Here is an 18,161-nt window from a genome sequence, read left to right as displayed (position 1 = left end):
AATTTTCCAAAACTGATGACAAGTATCAGTCCACAAATTCAGGAATCTCAAAATACCCCAAATAGGATATAAATAAAATGAAATCTATTTGCATAAAAATAAAGCCATAAAATCTTAGAGGCAAAGAAAAAGTCTTAAAAAGCAAAACATTTGTCCAAAGGAGGTATATGAATGGCTAATAAGTGTATGAAAAGATGTTTGATAGCATCTTAATCATTAGAGAAATCAAAACCATAATGAGATACCACTTCATACTCACTGGAATGGTAATAAGTAAAAAGACAGATAATAACAAGTGTTGGTGAGAGTATGAAGAAATTAGAACCCTGGGGTTGCTAGTGGGGATACAAAATGGTATAGTCACTTTGCAAATCAGTTTAGAAATTCTTCAAAAAGCTAAACATATAGTTAACATGTGGCCTAGCAATTCCACACCTATGTTTATACCCAAGAGAAATAAAAACATATGTCTCCACAGACTTGCACATGAATGTTCTTACCAGCATTATTCATAATAGCCAAAACGTGGAAACAACCTAAGTGTCCACCATGACATGAATGGTTAGAAACAATATGACATCTTCATACAGTGAAATATATTCAGCCATAAAAAACAATGAAGTACTGATACTTGGTACAACATGGATGAATCTTTTTTTTTTTTTAATTTTTTTTTTGATTTGGACCATTTTTAGAGTCTTCATTTTTATTTATTTATTTATTTGGCGGTACGTGGGCCTCTCACTGCTGTGGCCTCTCCTGTTGCGGAGCACAGGCTCCGGACACGCAGGCCCAGCAGCCATGGCTCACGGGCCCAGCCGCTCCGCGGCATGCAGGATCTTCCTGGACCGGGGCACGAACCCGCGTCCCCTGCATTGGCAGGCGGACTGTCAACCACTGCGCCACCAGGGAAGCCCAACATGGATGAATCTTAAAACGTGCTATGTGAAAAAAGCCAGTCACAAAGTACATATATTGTGAGAGTCCATTTATATGAAATTCCCAGAAAGAGCCAATCCATAGAGACAAAGTAGATTATTGGTTGCCTGGGACTTGGGCGTAGGGGGTGAGGAAAGGAGAGTGACTTCTAATAGTTACAAAGTTTCATATTGAGATGATGAAAAGGTTCTAAAATTTGCTTATGATGATGGCTGCACAATTTTGTAAATATACTAAAAACAATCACCTGTATGCTTTAAGCAGGTGAATTGTATGGCATATAAATTATATTTCAATAAAGCTGTTAAAAAAGGCAACTAGGGCTTCCCTGGTGGCACAGTGGTTGAGAGTCCACCTGCCGATGCAGGGGACACGGGTTCATGCCCTGGTCCGGGAAGATCCCACATGCCGTGGAGCAGCTGGGCCCGTGAGCCATGGCCGTTGAGCCTATGTGTCCAGAGCCTGTGCTCCGCAACGGGAGAGGCCACAACAGTGAGAGGCCCGCGTACCGCAAAAAAAAAAAAAAAAAAAAAAAAAAAAATCCCCATTACCTTTAAAGGAATGAATTTGGAGTGAGAGCTTGACTTCTTAATAGCTTCTATTAGGCAGAAGGTGGAATAATATGCTCAATGTGCTGAGAGAACATATCTCTTAACCTAGAAAATTACTTTTAATAGTCAGCAACAATATTCATAAAAAAAAGAATAAAGTTGAGATATTTTTAGACCAAAATTGAGTTTGCCACCAAAGGAAATTTTAAATGATGCATTTCAGGCACAAGGAGATTCCTAAAGGAATATCTGAGGTGAAAGAATGAATAACGAACAAAGGTAGTGACAAATGTGGGGGTAAATCTAAACAAACATGGACTGTAAAAAAAAAAATGATGAGTGAAATACAAAAGCTAAAATATATGATGACAATGTGAATGTCAAGACGATGGTGACTGGACTTAAAGTGTCTCAAGGTCCTTATATTATTCAGAAAGAAGATAAGCATAGATTGACTTTAGACTTAGATAAATGTAAGCCTGCTGTGATTTCTAGGGTAATACCCTAACAGTTAGAAATAAATAAAACAAACACATTAAGTAAGTATAAAAGTATAACTTTTAAAAGAGTAGAGGCAAAAAAATAGAATGAGAAAAAAAGTCATTCAAAACAAGGCAAGAAAGAAAAGAGAAGAAATAGAAATGGTAGCATATATAGAAAGCACAAAGAGGGTTGAAATAAATTCACATGTATCCACAATGATAATGAATGCCCCACTTATTTTATAAGATAGGATAGAAGAATCTGGGTATATGCTATTTACAAGAAACTTCTCCAATATAAGGTTAAAGATACACCGAAAATGAAAAAAACACACTGACCAAATACCAATCGTAAGAAAGCCGTTGTAGACTTTGAGGCAAAGAAACCATTTGAGAGCTGAAAAATTGGCAGAGCTACAAGGAGGAATTGATTATTTCACCATTATAGTGGGTGGTTTTAACCCACTCTCAAGTAATCAACAGATGAATCACATTAGAAGATCAAAATGCAGAAGACTTAAACTACCCAATTAAAAGTGTTATCAAATGTCATGCACATAATGTAGAATATTGCACCCAACAATTGTTGGATCCATATTCTTTTCAAGCATATAGTAAACAGAGTACATTTATGATAACTGACCACATACTGTGCATTAAGCAAGATACACCAAATTTCAAATGATTAGTATAGAACAGGCCATGTTCTCTGTTCACAGAGCAAGTAAGAAATAAAAACCACAGAGATAACTAGGAACCATCTATATATTTGGAGATTAAGAAACATCTAAATTATTCATGGGTCAAGAAATAAATCATAATGGAGATTGGAAAATATTTAAGACTGAACAATAATGTCAATACTACATATCAAACTAGGGAGAGTGAGCTAAAATGATACAGGAAAATTTATGGTCTGAAGGCTTATACATGGAAAGAAAAAAGTATGAAAATTAGTGAGATTAGATTCCAACTTAAAGTTAGGAAGAGAAAATAGAATAAATCCAAGGAAAGTAGTAAGAAGAAAATAATTTAAAAAGGAGAGCAACAATTAATGAGATAGAAGATAAAAATGTTGGATGATCAACAGAACCAAAATTGGCTCTTTGAAGAGATTATTTAATGGGACATGCTTCTGCTGAGATTCATCAAGAAAAAGTAAAAATGAAGACTGTTAGGAACGAAAAAAAAGATAATCATAGATGCCATATGGTAGTTCTATTTGTAGTTTTTTAAGGAACCTCTATACTGTTCTCCATAGTGCCATAGATATCAAAAGATAAATGGGTTTTATGAAAACTTCCTGCCAATAAAGGTGAAAATTTAGCTGAAATGAAAAAATTTTAAATGAAAAACAGTTTCTCAAAATTGATTCTTATAATTAGAAATATGAATATTCCTATAATCATTAAAGATGGTTGAAGTAAGTAATGGTCTTTGGAGAAAGAAAACACCAGCTCTGGATAGTTTTTCTGGTGATTTCTAGTGAACATTAATGGGAAAAAATTAGCAATTTTACATAAACCATTTCAGAACACATTAAAAGAAGGAACACTCCCTACTTTATTTGGAAGGCTAAATTGATACTAAAACCTGACAAGGAAAGCTACAAGGTAGGAAAATTACAAATCAATCTTACCCATAAACATAGAAAAGATTCTGATAAAATATTAGCAAGGTGAATCTAGTAACATATAAAAAATATACTGCATCATGATGAAGTGAAATTATTCCTAGTAATGCAAAGGGAGAGTAATATTTTTAAAATCCATTAATATAATTATAACATATTAAAGGTGAAAAATGTGATAAATCATGAGATGCAGAAAAAATGTTTGATAATATTAAACATTCCTTAATGATTAAAAAAAACAACTCTTGGCAAAGTTGTAATAAAAGGGAACTTTCTAAAACTTAAGAGTACCTATAAAAAGCTAAAGCAAACATCGAACTTAATGATGAAACATTGAAATTCTTCCCTTTAAGACCAAGAACAAGACAGAGGAGCCACAATTTCCACCAGGCCTCTCTGTCTTTCTGAATGGCTTGACCATGGGCTGGTATGGGCTTCCTCACAGCCTGGTGGTCGCAGGTTGGTTGGACTTCTGTCTTGGTGGTTGGCTTCCAGTGGGAGGAAGCTGAAGTTGCCAGTCCTCCTACAGGCTAGGGCTAGAACAGGCATATGATACATGCTGCATTTAGCTGGTTGAAGCAAGTCACAGTCCAGCCCAGCGTTCAAGAGGGTGGTGAATAGACTCCTCCTCTAGTTGTGAGGAGCGGCATGTGTGTACAAGTAGGAGGAAATTGGTGGCATTCATTTTTGGAGATCATCGACCACAACTCCTACGAGACTGGCAAAAATGTGAAAGGCCAGTGACATATGATATTGTCAAAGGCATGGAGTGATTGATACATTTACACACTGCTTGTGACCATGAAAATTAGTATAACTGCTTTAGAAAACACTTTGGTGTTATCTGGTGAAGTTGAAGATGTGCGTACTATGTGGTCCAGCAATTTAACTCCTAGGTTATTTTTACTATGTGTACCAGATGATATGTATAAGAATGTTTAGAATAGCACTTTTTGTAATAGCAGAAAGCCCTGGAAGCAAACCCAAATGTATATCAACAGCAGAATAGACAAATTTTAATGAAGTCTTACAATGGAATACTGTACTTCATTGAAAATGAACAAATCACACATACAATAACTTGATATAATCTCCAGGACGTAAGGTTGAGTAGAAAAAAGCAAAGTGCTAAAAAAAAATACACAGTGCAAATAAAGTTAAAAACCATGTAAAACTAAATAGTGTATTATTTGCAGATGTAATAAATATATGGTGAGCCTGAAAGACAAGCAAGAAAAGGACAAACACAAAATTTAGGGTGGTAGCTATTTCCAAAGTGGGAGAGAAGGAGATAGAAATGGGTTGGGATATGGGTAATTCTAATGATCCTTTTGGTGAATTGAATGATGGATGTTCCTTGTATTATTTTTCTATGTTATATGTATTTTATGTTTGTGTCTTTTTAGTGTTTAATGTAAGAAAAAAAACCCCTCAATGCTTACTTTTTTTGGGGTGAGGATTCTTTTCTGTCAGATGATGCCCTTGAATGATCCTTTCCATTGTGGAGTAGCAGAGAAGGTCCAGGTTCTGTCTTGGGTAATTACCTTTGTCAGCTCCCTGTTGACACTTCTGAGGACCATGGTCAGTAGACTTTGTGGTTTCTTGGGTGAGTTGTAGGTTTGGCCAGGAAGCCTTCATTCCACTGTAAAGCTTGGTTCTCAGTGGTGTGGAAGGTAGAAGGCAGGCTGCTGACCTTACCTTTCCTATTTTCTACTCTGAGTCACCTTTAAAGAGCCTCCCCAGACCCCTAAGACTGAGTGACTCTCAAGCCATATTTTTAAGCAAACTCATGGTCTGCCTTGTTGGATGAATGATCACTGGTTCTTGGAAATTAAGAGAATTCAGTAGTACTCAAATGTAAAGAGTAGGAGCTGCGGCTCTAATTTTTTGTAATTTCATTTTTCACAGATTGATCAGCTGAAGCAGGAGCTTTCAAAGAAGGAGTCAGAACTTCTTGCCTTACAAACAAAGCTTGAAACTCTTAGCAATCAGAATTCAGATTGCAAGCAACACATTGAAGTGCTTAAAGAGTCGCTTACTGCCAAAGAACAGAGGGCTGCCATCCTTCAGACCGAGGTAAGGCGCTGTTTCAGGACTCCGGGCAGCAGACATTGAGTTGATAGAAAATATCCTATCTGAACAGCTTTCTTTTCAAGATCCCTTATCCAAATCCTTGGGGCCAGATACATCTTGGATATCAGATATATTGGGGATTTGGGAAAGGTCAGATCCATTGCAAGTATCATAGATTGTATAACACTCCCAATGGGGTTGCAGCAACATCGCATAAGCAAACATGGATATTTCTGCAGAAAAAAATTTTCTTACACTACAGTAGAGTAAATAAAGACTATATAAGGAGCCTTCTGTTGGTTCGTGTTAGGTTGTGCCACCAAAGGAGTTTGCTTCACACTTGGATTTTTTTTTTTCATTTTTCAGAGTTTTTTCGCAGTTGGGAACCATAGATAAATGATTGGATCTGAAACGGTTTCATTTTATCAAAAATCATAAAAGTGTCAGGGTGTCATCTACCTTACTTTACTGTGTATCTGTGTAGGTCCCCCTCCTGGCACCCTTGGGTTTCTCACATCCTAAGCAGTATCCTCAATTTTCAAGGTTCTTTTACCCATTGAAGAAAACTGATATTGTGTTAGTTTCTTAAATGAAATGTGGTTTGTTATTTCTTATTCATACTAAGAAAAAAAACGCAAATACATGTTGCTATCCTATTTTCTTGCTTCTCATTGGATTATATCTCATTGCTAAGAAATGCAAAACACAAGCTAGTTATTATGTAAATGAAACAGTTGCCAGAAAATAAATTATTAAATGGGGCCAATAGCAAAGAATGCAGGGAATCTCCCTGATTTTTGTGCTGAGGCAGTGTGTTACGTGGATTACTTTAGGAGAAGGCAGTCTCATTGAGTTGCATGTTCTCTCTTGTGTTCTTGGAGCCATGTCTTTGCATGTATACATTTTTGGGTCTGTGGGTAGGTTTGGATTTTCTGTAGGAGTTAATGGGGCCATTGCCAGTTAGTAGGTCTGTGCCCTCCGTCAAGGTGCAGGACAATGTCCAGAGGAGAAAGGAAACAAGTTCCAGGTTGGATAGGTCTTGGCATGGACCTGATAGGTCTATGCACTTGATTGGCCAATAGGCAGTTAATTGATTGCTTTGAATCAAAACTGTCATTTTGGCTTCAATGATGTAGATATTTTACATTTAAGAAATATCAGTTTCAGTTGTGTATAGTTCCATTGTGAATGTAGAAGCATGGATATTTTATTTTTTAAGACATAACTGCAAACTATGCCATAAATTGGAGGTTGGCTTGTATTTCCTTTGAGGAGGCAGCAGTGAATAGTATCTAGAACTGTGCTAATACTGTCGCCACTAGGCACATGTGGCTATTCAAATTTAGATTAATTAAAATTCGGTTAAATTTAAAATGGAGCTTCTTAGCCACACTAGCCACATTTCATGTATTTAGTAGTCACATGTGGCTAGAGACTAGTGTATGGGACAGCACAACTATAGACCATTTCTACCATGTTGGACTTGTCTAGAATACGGGTGGAAAGCTATGGCTTGTTGGGACAAATCCTGCCCTCTGCCTGCTTTGGTAAATAAAGTTTTATTAAAATTTTAATATTTAAACTTATTTAACTTTAAACTTATTTAACGTTAAACTTATTTAACGTTAAATAAGTTAACTTTAAAGTTAAACTTATTTAACTTGATGGTTACACCCTTTCATCTATGTGTTGTCTTTGGCTGCTTTTGTGCTACCAAAGCAGGATTTAGTAGCAACAGAGACTGTAAGGCTGAAAAGCTGAAACTATTTACTCTCTGGCCCTTTACAGAAAAAGTTTGCCACCCATGGCATTGTAATTTCCTGGGAAGAGGCTTGAGTGGGAATTGGAATGCCTGGCTTGTCCTTTCTCTAACAGGCTTACTCTGAACAGGGCCAAATTTGCTGACCTCCATTCTAGAGCCCAAGTTTTTCTTCAAAGTGGTCATTCACACTGCAACAGATTGTACTCACAGCTGTCTTAAGTTGGCAATAATACCAGCATTACTAATAAAGTTACTGTAATTGTGTTGCTGTGTATTGGGTAGAAGGAAATTTGAGAAGCAAGGCAGTCTGCTGAGGTATCGCCCAAACAGGTAGTCAGGCTTCTTGATAGTTTCTCTTCAGAAGGAGAGAATGAGAAAAGTCAGCTTGGAAAAGTACTACCTCTCCCTTGTACTGATGAGTGTTGTATTCTGTGGCCTCTTTCCCTTTTCTTATTCTTTCCCCTGTTTTTTACCTCTCTCGAATTAATGTAGTCCAAATTAGACCTATACATATTTCATGAAAAGGACAGAGGTGACATTATGTGGATAGCTTCCATCCCACGTTCAATAATTAAAATGACCCAATAAAGAGACAGCACTTTGAAGTAGAAAAAATTACTCTCCATGTGCAGAGAAGGTGAGATGATTCTCTGCTTTTCTGCTTTGAAGTTGGGATTGTGAGATTAATGATTTTATCAGCTGGAAATATCCAAGGAATTTTCTTTTCCTTTTTTTTCTTCTTTTAAAATCTTTGTAAATGGAAGTGAAGAGAGTTATCTAATGATATCCATCTCACAGAGGAAGCAATTTAAGTTGAAATTAGCTCTAATTGTTGGATCATAGGCAAGGGATTTTTGGCAGCAGGGTAAAATACACTGAAGTGATTTTCCTGCTTCTTGGAAAAACAGGGAAATAAGAGTCTCCCTACCTAATGTGGGTTAGTGGGTGAGTATTCAGTAGGTAAGATATGTTATGTTTCATCGTACCCTACAATGAAAGAACTGAATTTGCGTTCATGTGAAAGATACTGTTTTCATCCTTAGAAGAGGTTTCATGTGATAGCTCCTTCCAATTAGACCCCTGAGTCATTGCTGAACGCTCTTGCTAAAACAGAAGAGGACTCTCTCTAGAATGGAAAGAGCCCTACTGGTTTCTCTGGAAAATCTGTGCCATCAGCTATCTTTGGCAACTCTTTTAGAATATGTTAAAAGTGACAGATGTCACTGACTCAACGGTTAGTCTCTGCAAGGAAGGCTTTTGCCACCACAGAATTTGCGTTTGGGAGGTAGTAGGTTGAAGGCTGGGATGAGAGGGGAGGCAAGTTGTCTGGGTTTGTGGCTATGTGGCTTGGCTCCTGGGTAGGTTTGCTTTAACTTGTACAGATGCCCAGATGCTCTTTGACATGTGTGCAATAAATCAATGGAATAATAATTACACACACGCACACACACACAGACACCACATAGCTCTTAACATAACATTTTACTTTTTAAAATAGCTTCAAAGGACCGTAAGGCCAAGTATCTTATTTTGCTACTTCCCTTGATGTTTCCCACGTACCAATTTACCCTTATCCACCAACACATTAATTTCATGTGAGTAGAGATAATAATAAATAGACTTCAGCACCTTGACTTTTATGGATTTCAATGAATTACCAGCATATCCAGAAATCAGAAAGAAGAAAGGCCTAGCTATTATTTTATCATCTGAAGTAAAATGTGATATGAAAAACACAGCATTTAGAAGTGGGAGATGTGTGGACATGCCTTAGCCTCACCGTTTAATCACTATGACGTGAACAAGACTTAATATTTCTGAACCTCCATGTCTTGATCTGTAAAGCAGCAGTCATTGTACCAGCCTGATGCATCTGTATGAAATGTGCTTTGATTCTACTAAAGGGTTTTAGCTATAAATTGTGTTCATTATTATCATTGTTGTGATTGTTATTACTATTGTATATCAGAATGTTTGGGGAATACTCTACCTCACTTCTTACGGGTCTACCTTTGTGGGTCTCCTTTGAATTTTTGGTGTCTGCTTTTACTGAGCTCAGACTTTTATATTTCAACTGAGTCACTTTTTTATGCCCTAGAATGATGCAGAGAAATGAAGATACTATGAAAGTGCCATCTATTTTGTTCTAGCTCCAACTTAAAAGATTTCTTTCTGTTTTCTTGCGAGTACACTTTGCCCCAGCCCAGCGTGATTTCTGAACCGCCAGGCATGACATCTCTTTTGCATCTTTTTTTGTGTTCTGGAAGATATGTTATGTGACAGTGGTATATGATGCTGCTTTTATAATCATTTCTGTTCCAAATAGGTTAGGGAAACATTCTACTTGTAAGAAAAAACACTTGACAACATGTTAGTTAAAGAATGTAGGGGTTTTGTGTTCATGAAGGCGAGAGGCAACACATGCAGGTTAAGTTAGTGGCAGCTCCATAGTAAGGGTCCAGAACATTTTTCGTTTTGCTTTTTAAATGTAATCAATATAAGAAAATCTCATGTGATCTGTTGGCTCAGTTCCCAGAAAATTCACCTTGGCACATACATACTTATATTCATGTGCAATAACGTATATACTCTCAGGTAGTTTACAGACACCCTGAAGCATTTCCAAGAGTTTCACATTAAAGATCCTTGCCCTATAGATTTCATGCATTTTTCATTCAACATATATTTTTTAAATGACTACTATGTGCCAGATATGGTTCCTGCCTTCATCCAGTCAACATTATATTGGGTATGTGGATGTATGATAGAGAACTGATCACAGTACCATAAACACTCAGTGAGTTCCTTATCACTGGTTAGTAATAATTCCACACAAGGTCTTAATTGGACTTCATCTTTCTTGGGTTGTTTAAAGGCAGATAAGTAAAGGAAAGAAAGAAGATAGAACTAAATGTTTAGCTCTTTTGAGGACTAGAGTATGCAAGCTGTATGAAACGTCTATTTAGGGACTTCCCTGGTGGTGCAATAGTTAAGAATCTGCCTGCCAATGCAGGGGACATGGTTTTGAGCCCTGGTCCGGGAAGATCCCACATGCCGTGGAGCAACTAAGCCCGGGCGCCACAACTACTGAGCCTGAGCTCTAGAGCCCATGAGCCACAACTACTGAGCCTGTGTGCCACAACTACTGAGGCCCATGCACCTAGAGCCCGTGCTCCGCAACGAGAGAAGCCACCACAATGAGAAGCCCGTGCACCGCAACGAAGAGTAGCCCCCGCTCGCCACAACTAGAGAAAGCCTGCGCACAGCAGCAAAGACCCAACACAGCCGAAAATAAATTAATGTTAAAAAAAAAAGGTCTATTTATACCTCTTATAATTTAAGGCTAATATTGCTAAGGTGGTTACTCTGATAATGTTAAGATTTTATGTTTTGATTAAAATTGATCCTCAAAAAAAAAAAAGAAAAAAGAAAACTGATCCTCTTTTGAGCCTACATTCAAGCAACCTGGCTTTCCTTGAGAAAGGGAATGGTATTTATAGGCTTACAGATTATTTCAGGAGTTACTGCATCTAGTTAGAAATGCTTCAGTCAGCTATACTTTAGGTAGACCCTTCCCTCAACTTGTCTAAACAAGCAAGGTATCATTTGATAATATTTTATTGAGCATCTATGATGTGCAAGGTGCTGGACAAGGTGGGACCCATAATCTCAGAAGCTGTTGGTTTTGGACTTATTAATTTAATTTTATTGCCCAAATGTCTACTGAGCACAAGACATGGCAGCTATATTGATTTCCAGGAAGTGTGGCTAAGTGTTTTCTATGCAATACATTATTTTAAACTTTGCTTACAACTTGTGAATTTGGTATTGTTGACCGTTTTTTTTTTAAGACAAGGAAATAGAGGTTCAGAGTGGATGTGTATCTTGCTCAAGGTCACAGAACAGTGAGTAACAGGGCTTGGGTTCTCAAGTTCTAAACTCTTAACTAGAAATCTAGCACTTTCCATAAGAGTCCCAGTGGCTGAGGGCTTTCTTTGTGTCAAGAAGCTGACACACATTATCTCATTTAATCTTCACGGCAAAGGTTATGGCAGGTTTTATAGTTCTTTCTTAACAGGGAGGTTCACTAGGGATTCAAGAATGCTTACTAGGTACAACCCTCTACTGGCTATGAAGAGGGATAAGAATGAATAACTCTGAGATGTAAATTCTTACAGTAACATTGTGGCTATAACAGTGGCACTGTGGCCATAGTAATGAAGGATGTCACCTAAACTTTAGGGAGGGTACCATTTTTCATGAAGACTAGAATTCTAGTATATTAAGAAGAATTTATTGCATAATATTTAGTTTTTATTTCTTTAAAGATGTTTGTGATATGTATATATATACATATTCAAACATGCATGCACCCTTTGTAGAAAAAAAGTAAAAGAATGGACAGCAGTATCTTACTGTGTTTTCTTTTTATGTTAGACTCAGGTGATCTTTAAATGGCCTATGATACACATGCTGTACATTTGTAATGTAAAAATTAAATGCATTTTTAACAGAAATGATGGCGATCACTTCTTCAGGGAGGTTGTGCAAGGTACTGGTGGAGGAGGCGGTGTTTTCTGAGCCTGTGGCAGCATTTTTTGTTCCTCTGAGTCATGGATGATTCAGTGTGATAACACAACTAGAAAGCAAAGTTGGGCTGTCAGTTTTCAAGATGAATCATAAATCCAAGCTTTTGACGATGAAAATGTTGTTGTCACATGGAGAAAAAGAACAAGTTTTATGAGTCCTTCCTTGTTTCTTGGTTTGTTTCTCATTGAGATGGGCCCTCTACCCCACTTCATGGTGAGGCCGGGATTCTTGGATATAAAAAGTCACCCTGACAAGGAGTCGGGAACGCTTTGTGACCTCCAGGGACTGCGGGACTAGATGCATGCACATAAGGCTTTGCAAACTATTCAGATACTTAAGGAACTACTCTTTCTTCTGAACTCACACATGTTGAGCAAAGGAGGTTTTTAAATGACTGGAAATAATATTTGCCACAATACATAAGGTGGGATTTACAAGGAGTTTTCCTTTACTTTAAAACAATAATTTCAGTTTTCCTTTTTACCTCTTGCTTCGGTTGACTGGCAAGCAGTAAAGTCCTTTTTAATCACTTTATTCCAGCCTTCAAAGGATAATATTTAAAGTGTCCTTTTTTTTTTAAAATTTATTTTTGGCTGCATTGGGTTTTCGTTCCTGCGTGCGGGCTTTCTCTAGTTGCTGTGAGCGGGGGCTGCTCTTCATTATGGTGCATGGGCTTCTCACTGTGGTGGCTTCTCTTGTTGTGGAGCATGGGCTCTAGGTGCACGGGCTTCAGTAGTTGTGGCACACAGGCTCAGTAGTTGTGGCTTGTGGGCTCTAGAGCACAGGCTCAGTAGTTGTAGCGCACGGGCTTAGTTGCTCTGCGGCACGTGGGATCCTCCCGGACCAGGGTTCGAACCCGTGTCCCCTGCATTGGCAAGTGGATTCTCAACCACGGCGCCACCAGGGAAGCCCCCAAACCAACTTTTAAGACTGTCAAAACACCCCAGTGCCAAATCAGGGTGCATTGTATCACTTAAGACTTGCAAGGAATGTCTTTAAAATTAATAAATTAAGGGGGTTGGTGAAAAAATATACAAAACAAAATCCCGGTGTCACTTGTAGTTTTCCATTCTAATCCCATCACTGGCTTCACATTTTAAAATGTTTTTATTTAACCAGGAAAGGCATCATTGGAAATTTTTATTGATAACACTCTTAACTGCAAGAAAAAGACATAAACCTGCAAAGCTGTAACTATCATGGTGGCCACAATTGGGAGGTCTGCAAAACAGTTTATTACCAGTAGAAAAAAAGGTCTTGAGAAACACAGTTGTTATAGGGGTCACCACCTCTGCTACGTGCATTTTATTTTTATCCCTTTTCATTTTGAGGGTATGTACGATGGCAGTGCCAGACTGCACCCTTTCCCCTCTCCTAATGTCTGTGGGCTTTGTTTTGATTCTCTCTTTATTAATGATGTGAAAACTTTGGGGTCACATAAAAATGAGCCAGGGTCAGGCTTTGTGGGCCCCAGAATGCTGAAAATGTCCTGGTATCTAGCTAGTGAAGACATTGTTTAAAGGGGCCAGGCTTTACTTCCTGAGATTTTTTAGCTGTTTTGCAGATTTTAGATAATCGGGTGAACTTTGCAAGGCAGCTTCATACTCTTGCTTTCCTAAGGTAAAACATGAAAGACATGTGGTGGAGGAATTAAAATGTGTTATGGCTGTTGGCTGCAATGGTTTTTTTTTTTGGCCTATTAAGGATGGTACAGGTAGCTGTAGACATTATTTTATTCCATAGGGCCAGAGTCTAGTGCTTTTGTTGTTATTATTGTTGTTCAGGCTTTCATAAAATGCCATTTTTTTTTAAAAGGGCTTCAAATGCTTGGCTTATTTATGTATGTATGTATGTATGTATGGCTGTGTTGGGTCTTCATTTCTGTGCGAGGGCTTTCTCTAGTTGTGGCAAGCGGGGGCCACCCTTCATCGTGATGCGCGGGCCTCTCAACTATCGCGGCCTCTCTTGTGGCGGAGCACAGGCTCCAGACGTGCAGACTCGGTAGTTGTGGCTCAGGGGCCTAGTTGCTCCACGGCATGCGGGATCTTCCCAGACCAGGGCTCGAACCCGTGTCCCCTGCATTAGCAAGCAGACTGTCAACCACTGCGCCACCAGGGAAGCCCCAGAAAATGCCATATTTCACACCTTGTTAGTATAAAATTGCTTTTGACTTCATAAACACAGGTGTTCAGTTTGAATCTTAATGAACTGTGAAATAGGTAGATGTCTAAAAGGAAATTCTATAAATTGTGAACATGGCTCTGTCAGCACACTAAATGGATTAGGAAAATTCATTGTCTGCCGTGTAACTGAACACCAGTGTGATGCATGGACAGGAATTAGTCCTGAAAAGCCAATAAAATGGAGGAAAAAAGTAGTGCCTAGGAGATGTTGATTGTCTGGGTTCCCCCCACCACAAATGAATGCTGGTGCAGAAGGACTCGGAAATCAGGATGGCTATTCCGAGGACAGCCAAGAAGGAATACATATGAACAGACAACACAGAATTTATAGAGTAAAACCACAAACACCTTATTTTCCATTGTACTAAAATAATGATATTTTACAGTACTCATTTTATATGTAATTCTGCTTTCAATTTTATATTGTTTCTGCAGCTCAAATCTCATTATAAGTGTTCCAACAAAAATCGCTTTTTAATCAAAAACTTTCCAATCCCTTAGCCCATTGTCAACTTATTTTGAGGAACTTATTTTTCTAGTGAAACAAAAGAATTTGGCCCTTCTTTGTGAGCTCGTTGGGATATTATTTGACCTGTGTAGCTAAACGTGTAATTAAGATAACTGATTCATTTTAATTTCTACATTAAATCCCTTCATAATCTGTTTGCATTGTTTTGGGGTGTAGAGATATGGAGTCAGAGCCCTTCATATTCTTTGAAAGAAAAGAAGTAGATCATTAGTGCTTTTGTTTGGTTTTACTTCTGTTTGCAAAAGACATTGGCTATACTATATTAAGCTGCAACTGAAAGTGACAACATCCAATTAGCTAGTCATCCATGAGAGAGTGCATGTCCATGGTATGTGTTACTTACCATGGTTTGCAGGAAAAAAAGAATATATTTCGGTCATGTCTGTGGGAAGCTGGCTTGCCACTTTAGAAAAGGAGATGACAGAATTTAGGAGGAGGGAAATTCAACAAAACTCTCACTGACCTCCAAGCTCACAGTCTTTCTTTTTTTTTTTTGTATGAATTTTATGGAAAACAGAATTTATTAAGTACTTCCATTCACTTTTTTTCTTTTGGGGAGCACCATTTGGAAATAACCAGTGTACGTTGTGATTATGTTCTCCCTGACACTGGACCACATTTGTAATACTTGCTTCCATTCCTCTGGAAAAAGTCTAACATTTACTGTGGTTGGGTTTCTTTATGTGTATATTTACATATCAAACCAAAATGTAAAGAGTGAAGTTAAATTGCAGGGCTTCTGCAAGAATCTTTTACCCATTTTCATATGAACTTTATTCTGTTTAAATTAAATACAGATATTTATTCCACACAGACATGTACTTCCCTCTTCTTATTTAAAAAAAAAAGGGAGAGAGAATACAACTTGAGGTAATAAGTTGTGATGATGAGGATCATTTTAACCCTATAGCAGTTTGTTTTTGTGGCCAGCATTTCTTTCTTGAAGTGTGTGAAATTTATTTTCTTGCATTTATTTTTTATTTTATCTTTAAAATTTCAACGTGAGTGATTTATTAAGCCCTTGTTATTGTAACAGAATGATGTTTGGCCTCTAAAATACTACTTGGCAGTTGTTAATTTGAAATTGGACAGATGGTAAGTTCTGTCATTAAGATCTGGTCAAATGTGAAGGAACAAAGAAGATCCAGCTTCTCATTTACTGAGTGTGACTACTTAGCGTAGTGCCTGCGAAGCTGGTTGTCAGAGGGTTGGTTCTCTCTATAGTGATGACCACCTTTGACAGCTCTTCTGAGAGCAGTTGAGGACAAAGGGAAATGCACGTCTAGGAGAACTGCTTGGGACTGCCAGGTATCTAGACCTTAGGATTTGTCAACTCTTTCAACCTCCCTCCCATCCAAAGTTAAAAAGTACATTTGCAGAAAGATGTACGTGAGTTTTAAAGATTTAATTTGGAAAAATTGAATCATATTTGCTCTTTGCTCTGTGTGTGTGTGTGTGTGTGTGTGTGTGTGTGTGTGTGTGTGTGAGAGAGAGAGAGAGAGAGAGAAGAGACAGCACTAAGGTATGGAAGCTAGGTATACAGCATCATTTTGGTAACCTTTGTTGGATCTCCAGTAGATTAAATAAACCTACTAAATAAAGTACTTACTGTGTGTTAGGCGTAGTGCTAGGTGCCAGGAATACAGAAATAAATAAGAGATAAATGTTGCCAATATTACACTCATAATATGATTATTGAAAAATGTTTAAGAATTGTTTGTAGTTCTTTTTCTCCCTGAGTATCCACTAGGATTGACTCATGGAAAATTCAATCTAGTGGACTGTTGGTTACTTATCAGAGCAACCCCATAGAAACTTTGGGTATATAACAGGGCCTCTGAGTAAGCTCATGAAAGCAACTAACCAGAAAGAGAACTTGTTTCAGTGCTTGGAGCCGTTTTCATTTACAGATCTTTAAATTTTCAAGTGTCACTTTCTTGGTTAAAGTCTCTAATACAGGTTGTATAGGACACAAAAATAGAATCTTATTCCTCAGGGACATTGTGGCCTAGCTGGGGTTTTCACTACTGTGCCGCATGCACTTGAGTATTTATTTTAACCCTTTGTTAACCTAATATTTATATAGAAGGAAAACTTCATCACAGTATAAATTTCTTGAAGGAAAGGATCTTTTGGCTTATTCACTGGAGTATATGAGCTCTGAGAGCAGTGCCTAGCACAATATAGGAATTCCAAAAATATTTGTTGAATCTATTGTTGATCTTTGGTATCATTGGAGATATAGTGGGAGAATTAGATGAGATATTGTATCATGGTAGCAATGGAAATATCCATTCTTAGGTGATGCTTTAATGTTAGTATTATGAGAAAACATGGATTAACCCTTCTGTAACTTAGTTATGGGGAAAACTTTCCTAACTATGTATCAAGATCTGGTAGCAATAATATATAGGATTGATAAGTTTGATGATATCAAATAAAGAATTTTTACAGGGCAAAAATTATCATAGATAGAGTAAAAGGCAGATAATTTGGGCAATATACTTGCTAGTTATGCTGCAGAAAGAGGGTTTATAAAATTTTTTTCTTTTTTGTAAAGTTTTTAAAAACAACCCTAAGCACCAACAACCTATAGAACCAAAGGGCCAACAACCCTGTAGAATAATGGGCTTGATATATAGATAATACATAGGAAAATAAATGCGAATGGTGCTTGATTTATGATGCTCAACCTGATACATGATCAGAGAAATGCATATTAAAACTACATTGAAAAATCATTTTTTTATTTATTAGATTGGCTGAACTTCAAAGATTTGAAATGTATGCTATTTATTGGTGGGGAAAAATTAGCCCTATAGTAACATTGCTGTTAGGAATGCAAAGTGGTATATCCCCTTTCAGAGGGGAATTTGGCAACATCTAGCAAATTATACAAGTTTGCCTCTGACTCAGCAATCCCAATTCTAGGAATGGATTCCAAAGAAATACAAAATATCCAAGATTTTTCATTACAACACCATCTGTAATAGTAAAAGACTAGAAACAACCAACACATCTGCCAGGATGGGACTTACTGAATAAATCACTGTGATCTACAGATGGATTACTATGTAGCTGTGTAAAAGATGAAGCATGTATATACTGATACGGAGTGACCTCTAGGATATCTGGTTAAGTGAAAAATAAAAAGAGGGTGGTGAAAAGTGTTTAGGGTATGCTAGTGTTTACCTAAGAGATTGAGGGAATGCAAATATATATGTATGAATGTACATATTTGTTTATATTTTAAAGAAAATGATGGACAAACCATAATATTAAAAAACAAGTGTTTTTTTTTTTTGGTAATAGAATGAGTGAACATGGAGAGAACCTAGACTTCTTTGAATATAGTTTGTTTTATAGATTTGACTTTGGAACCATGTAAGTATTTTACGTAATTATGAAGCAAAATTAAA

At 37.4% G+C, this 18,161-nt stretch overlaps 1 protein-coding gene across 1 annotated transcript in view; it reads left to right on the top strand.

Moving 5' to 3' along the window:
- ERC2 (ELKS/RAB6-interacting/CAST family member 2) overlaps positions 1 to 18,161 on the top strand; it is an 866,017-nt gene that overhangs the window by 312,046 nt on the left and 535,810 nt on the right. The window contains exon 7 of the mRNA XM_073811247.1: positions 5,514 to 5,681. Within this exon, the coding sequence (XP_073667348.1) occupies positions 5,514 to 5,681 (168 nt within the window). The remainder of the gene's footprint in view (positions 1 to 5,513; positions 5,682 to 18,161) is intronic.

The sequence above is a fragment of the Tursiops truncatus genome, chromosome 10, assembly GCF_011762595.2.
Source record: "Tursiops truncatus isolate mTurTru1 chromosome 10, mTurTru1.mat.Y, whole genome shotgun sequence".
NCBI classification, from domain to species: domain Eukaryota; kingdom Metazoa; phylum Chordata; class Mammalia; order Artiodactyla; family Delphinidae; genus Tursiops; species Tursiops truncatus.
Note: the sequence above shows the minus strand (reverse complement) of the source record. Positions and strands in the feature narration are given on the sequence as shown.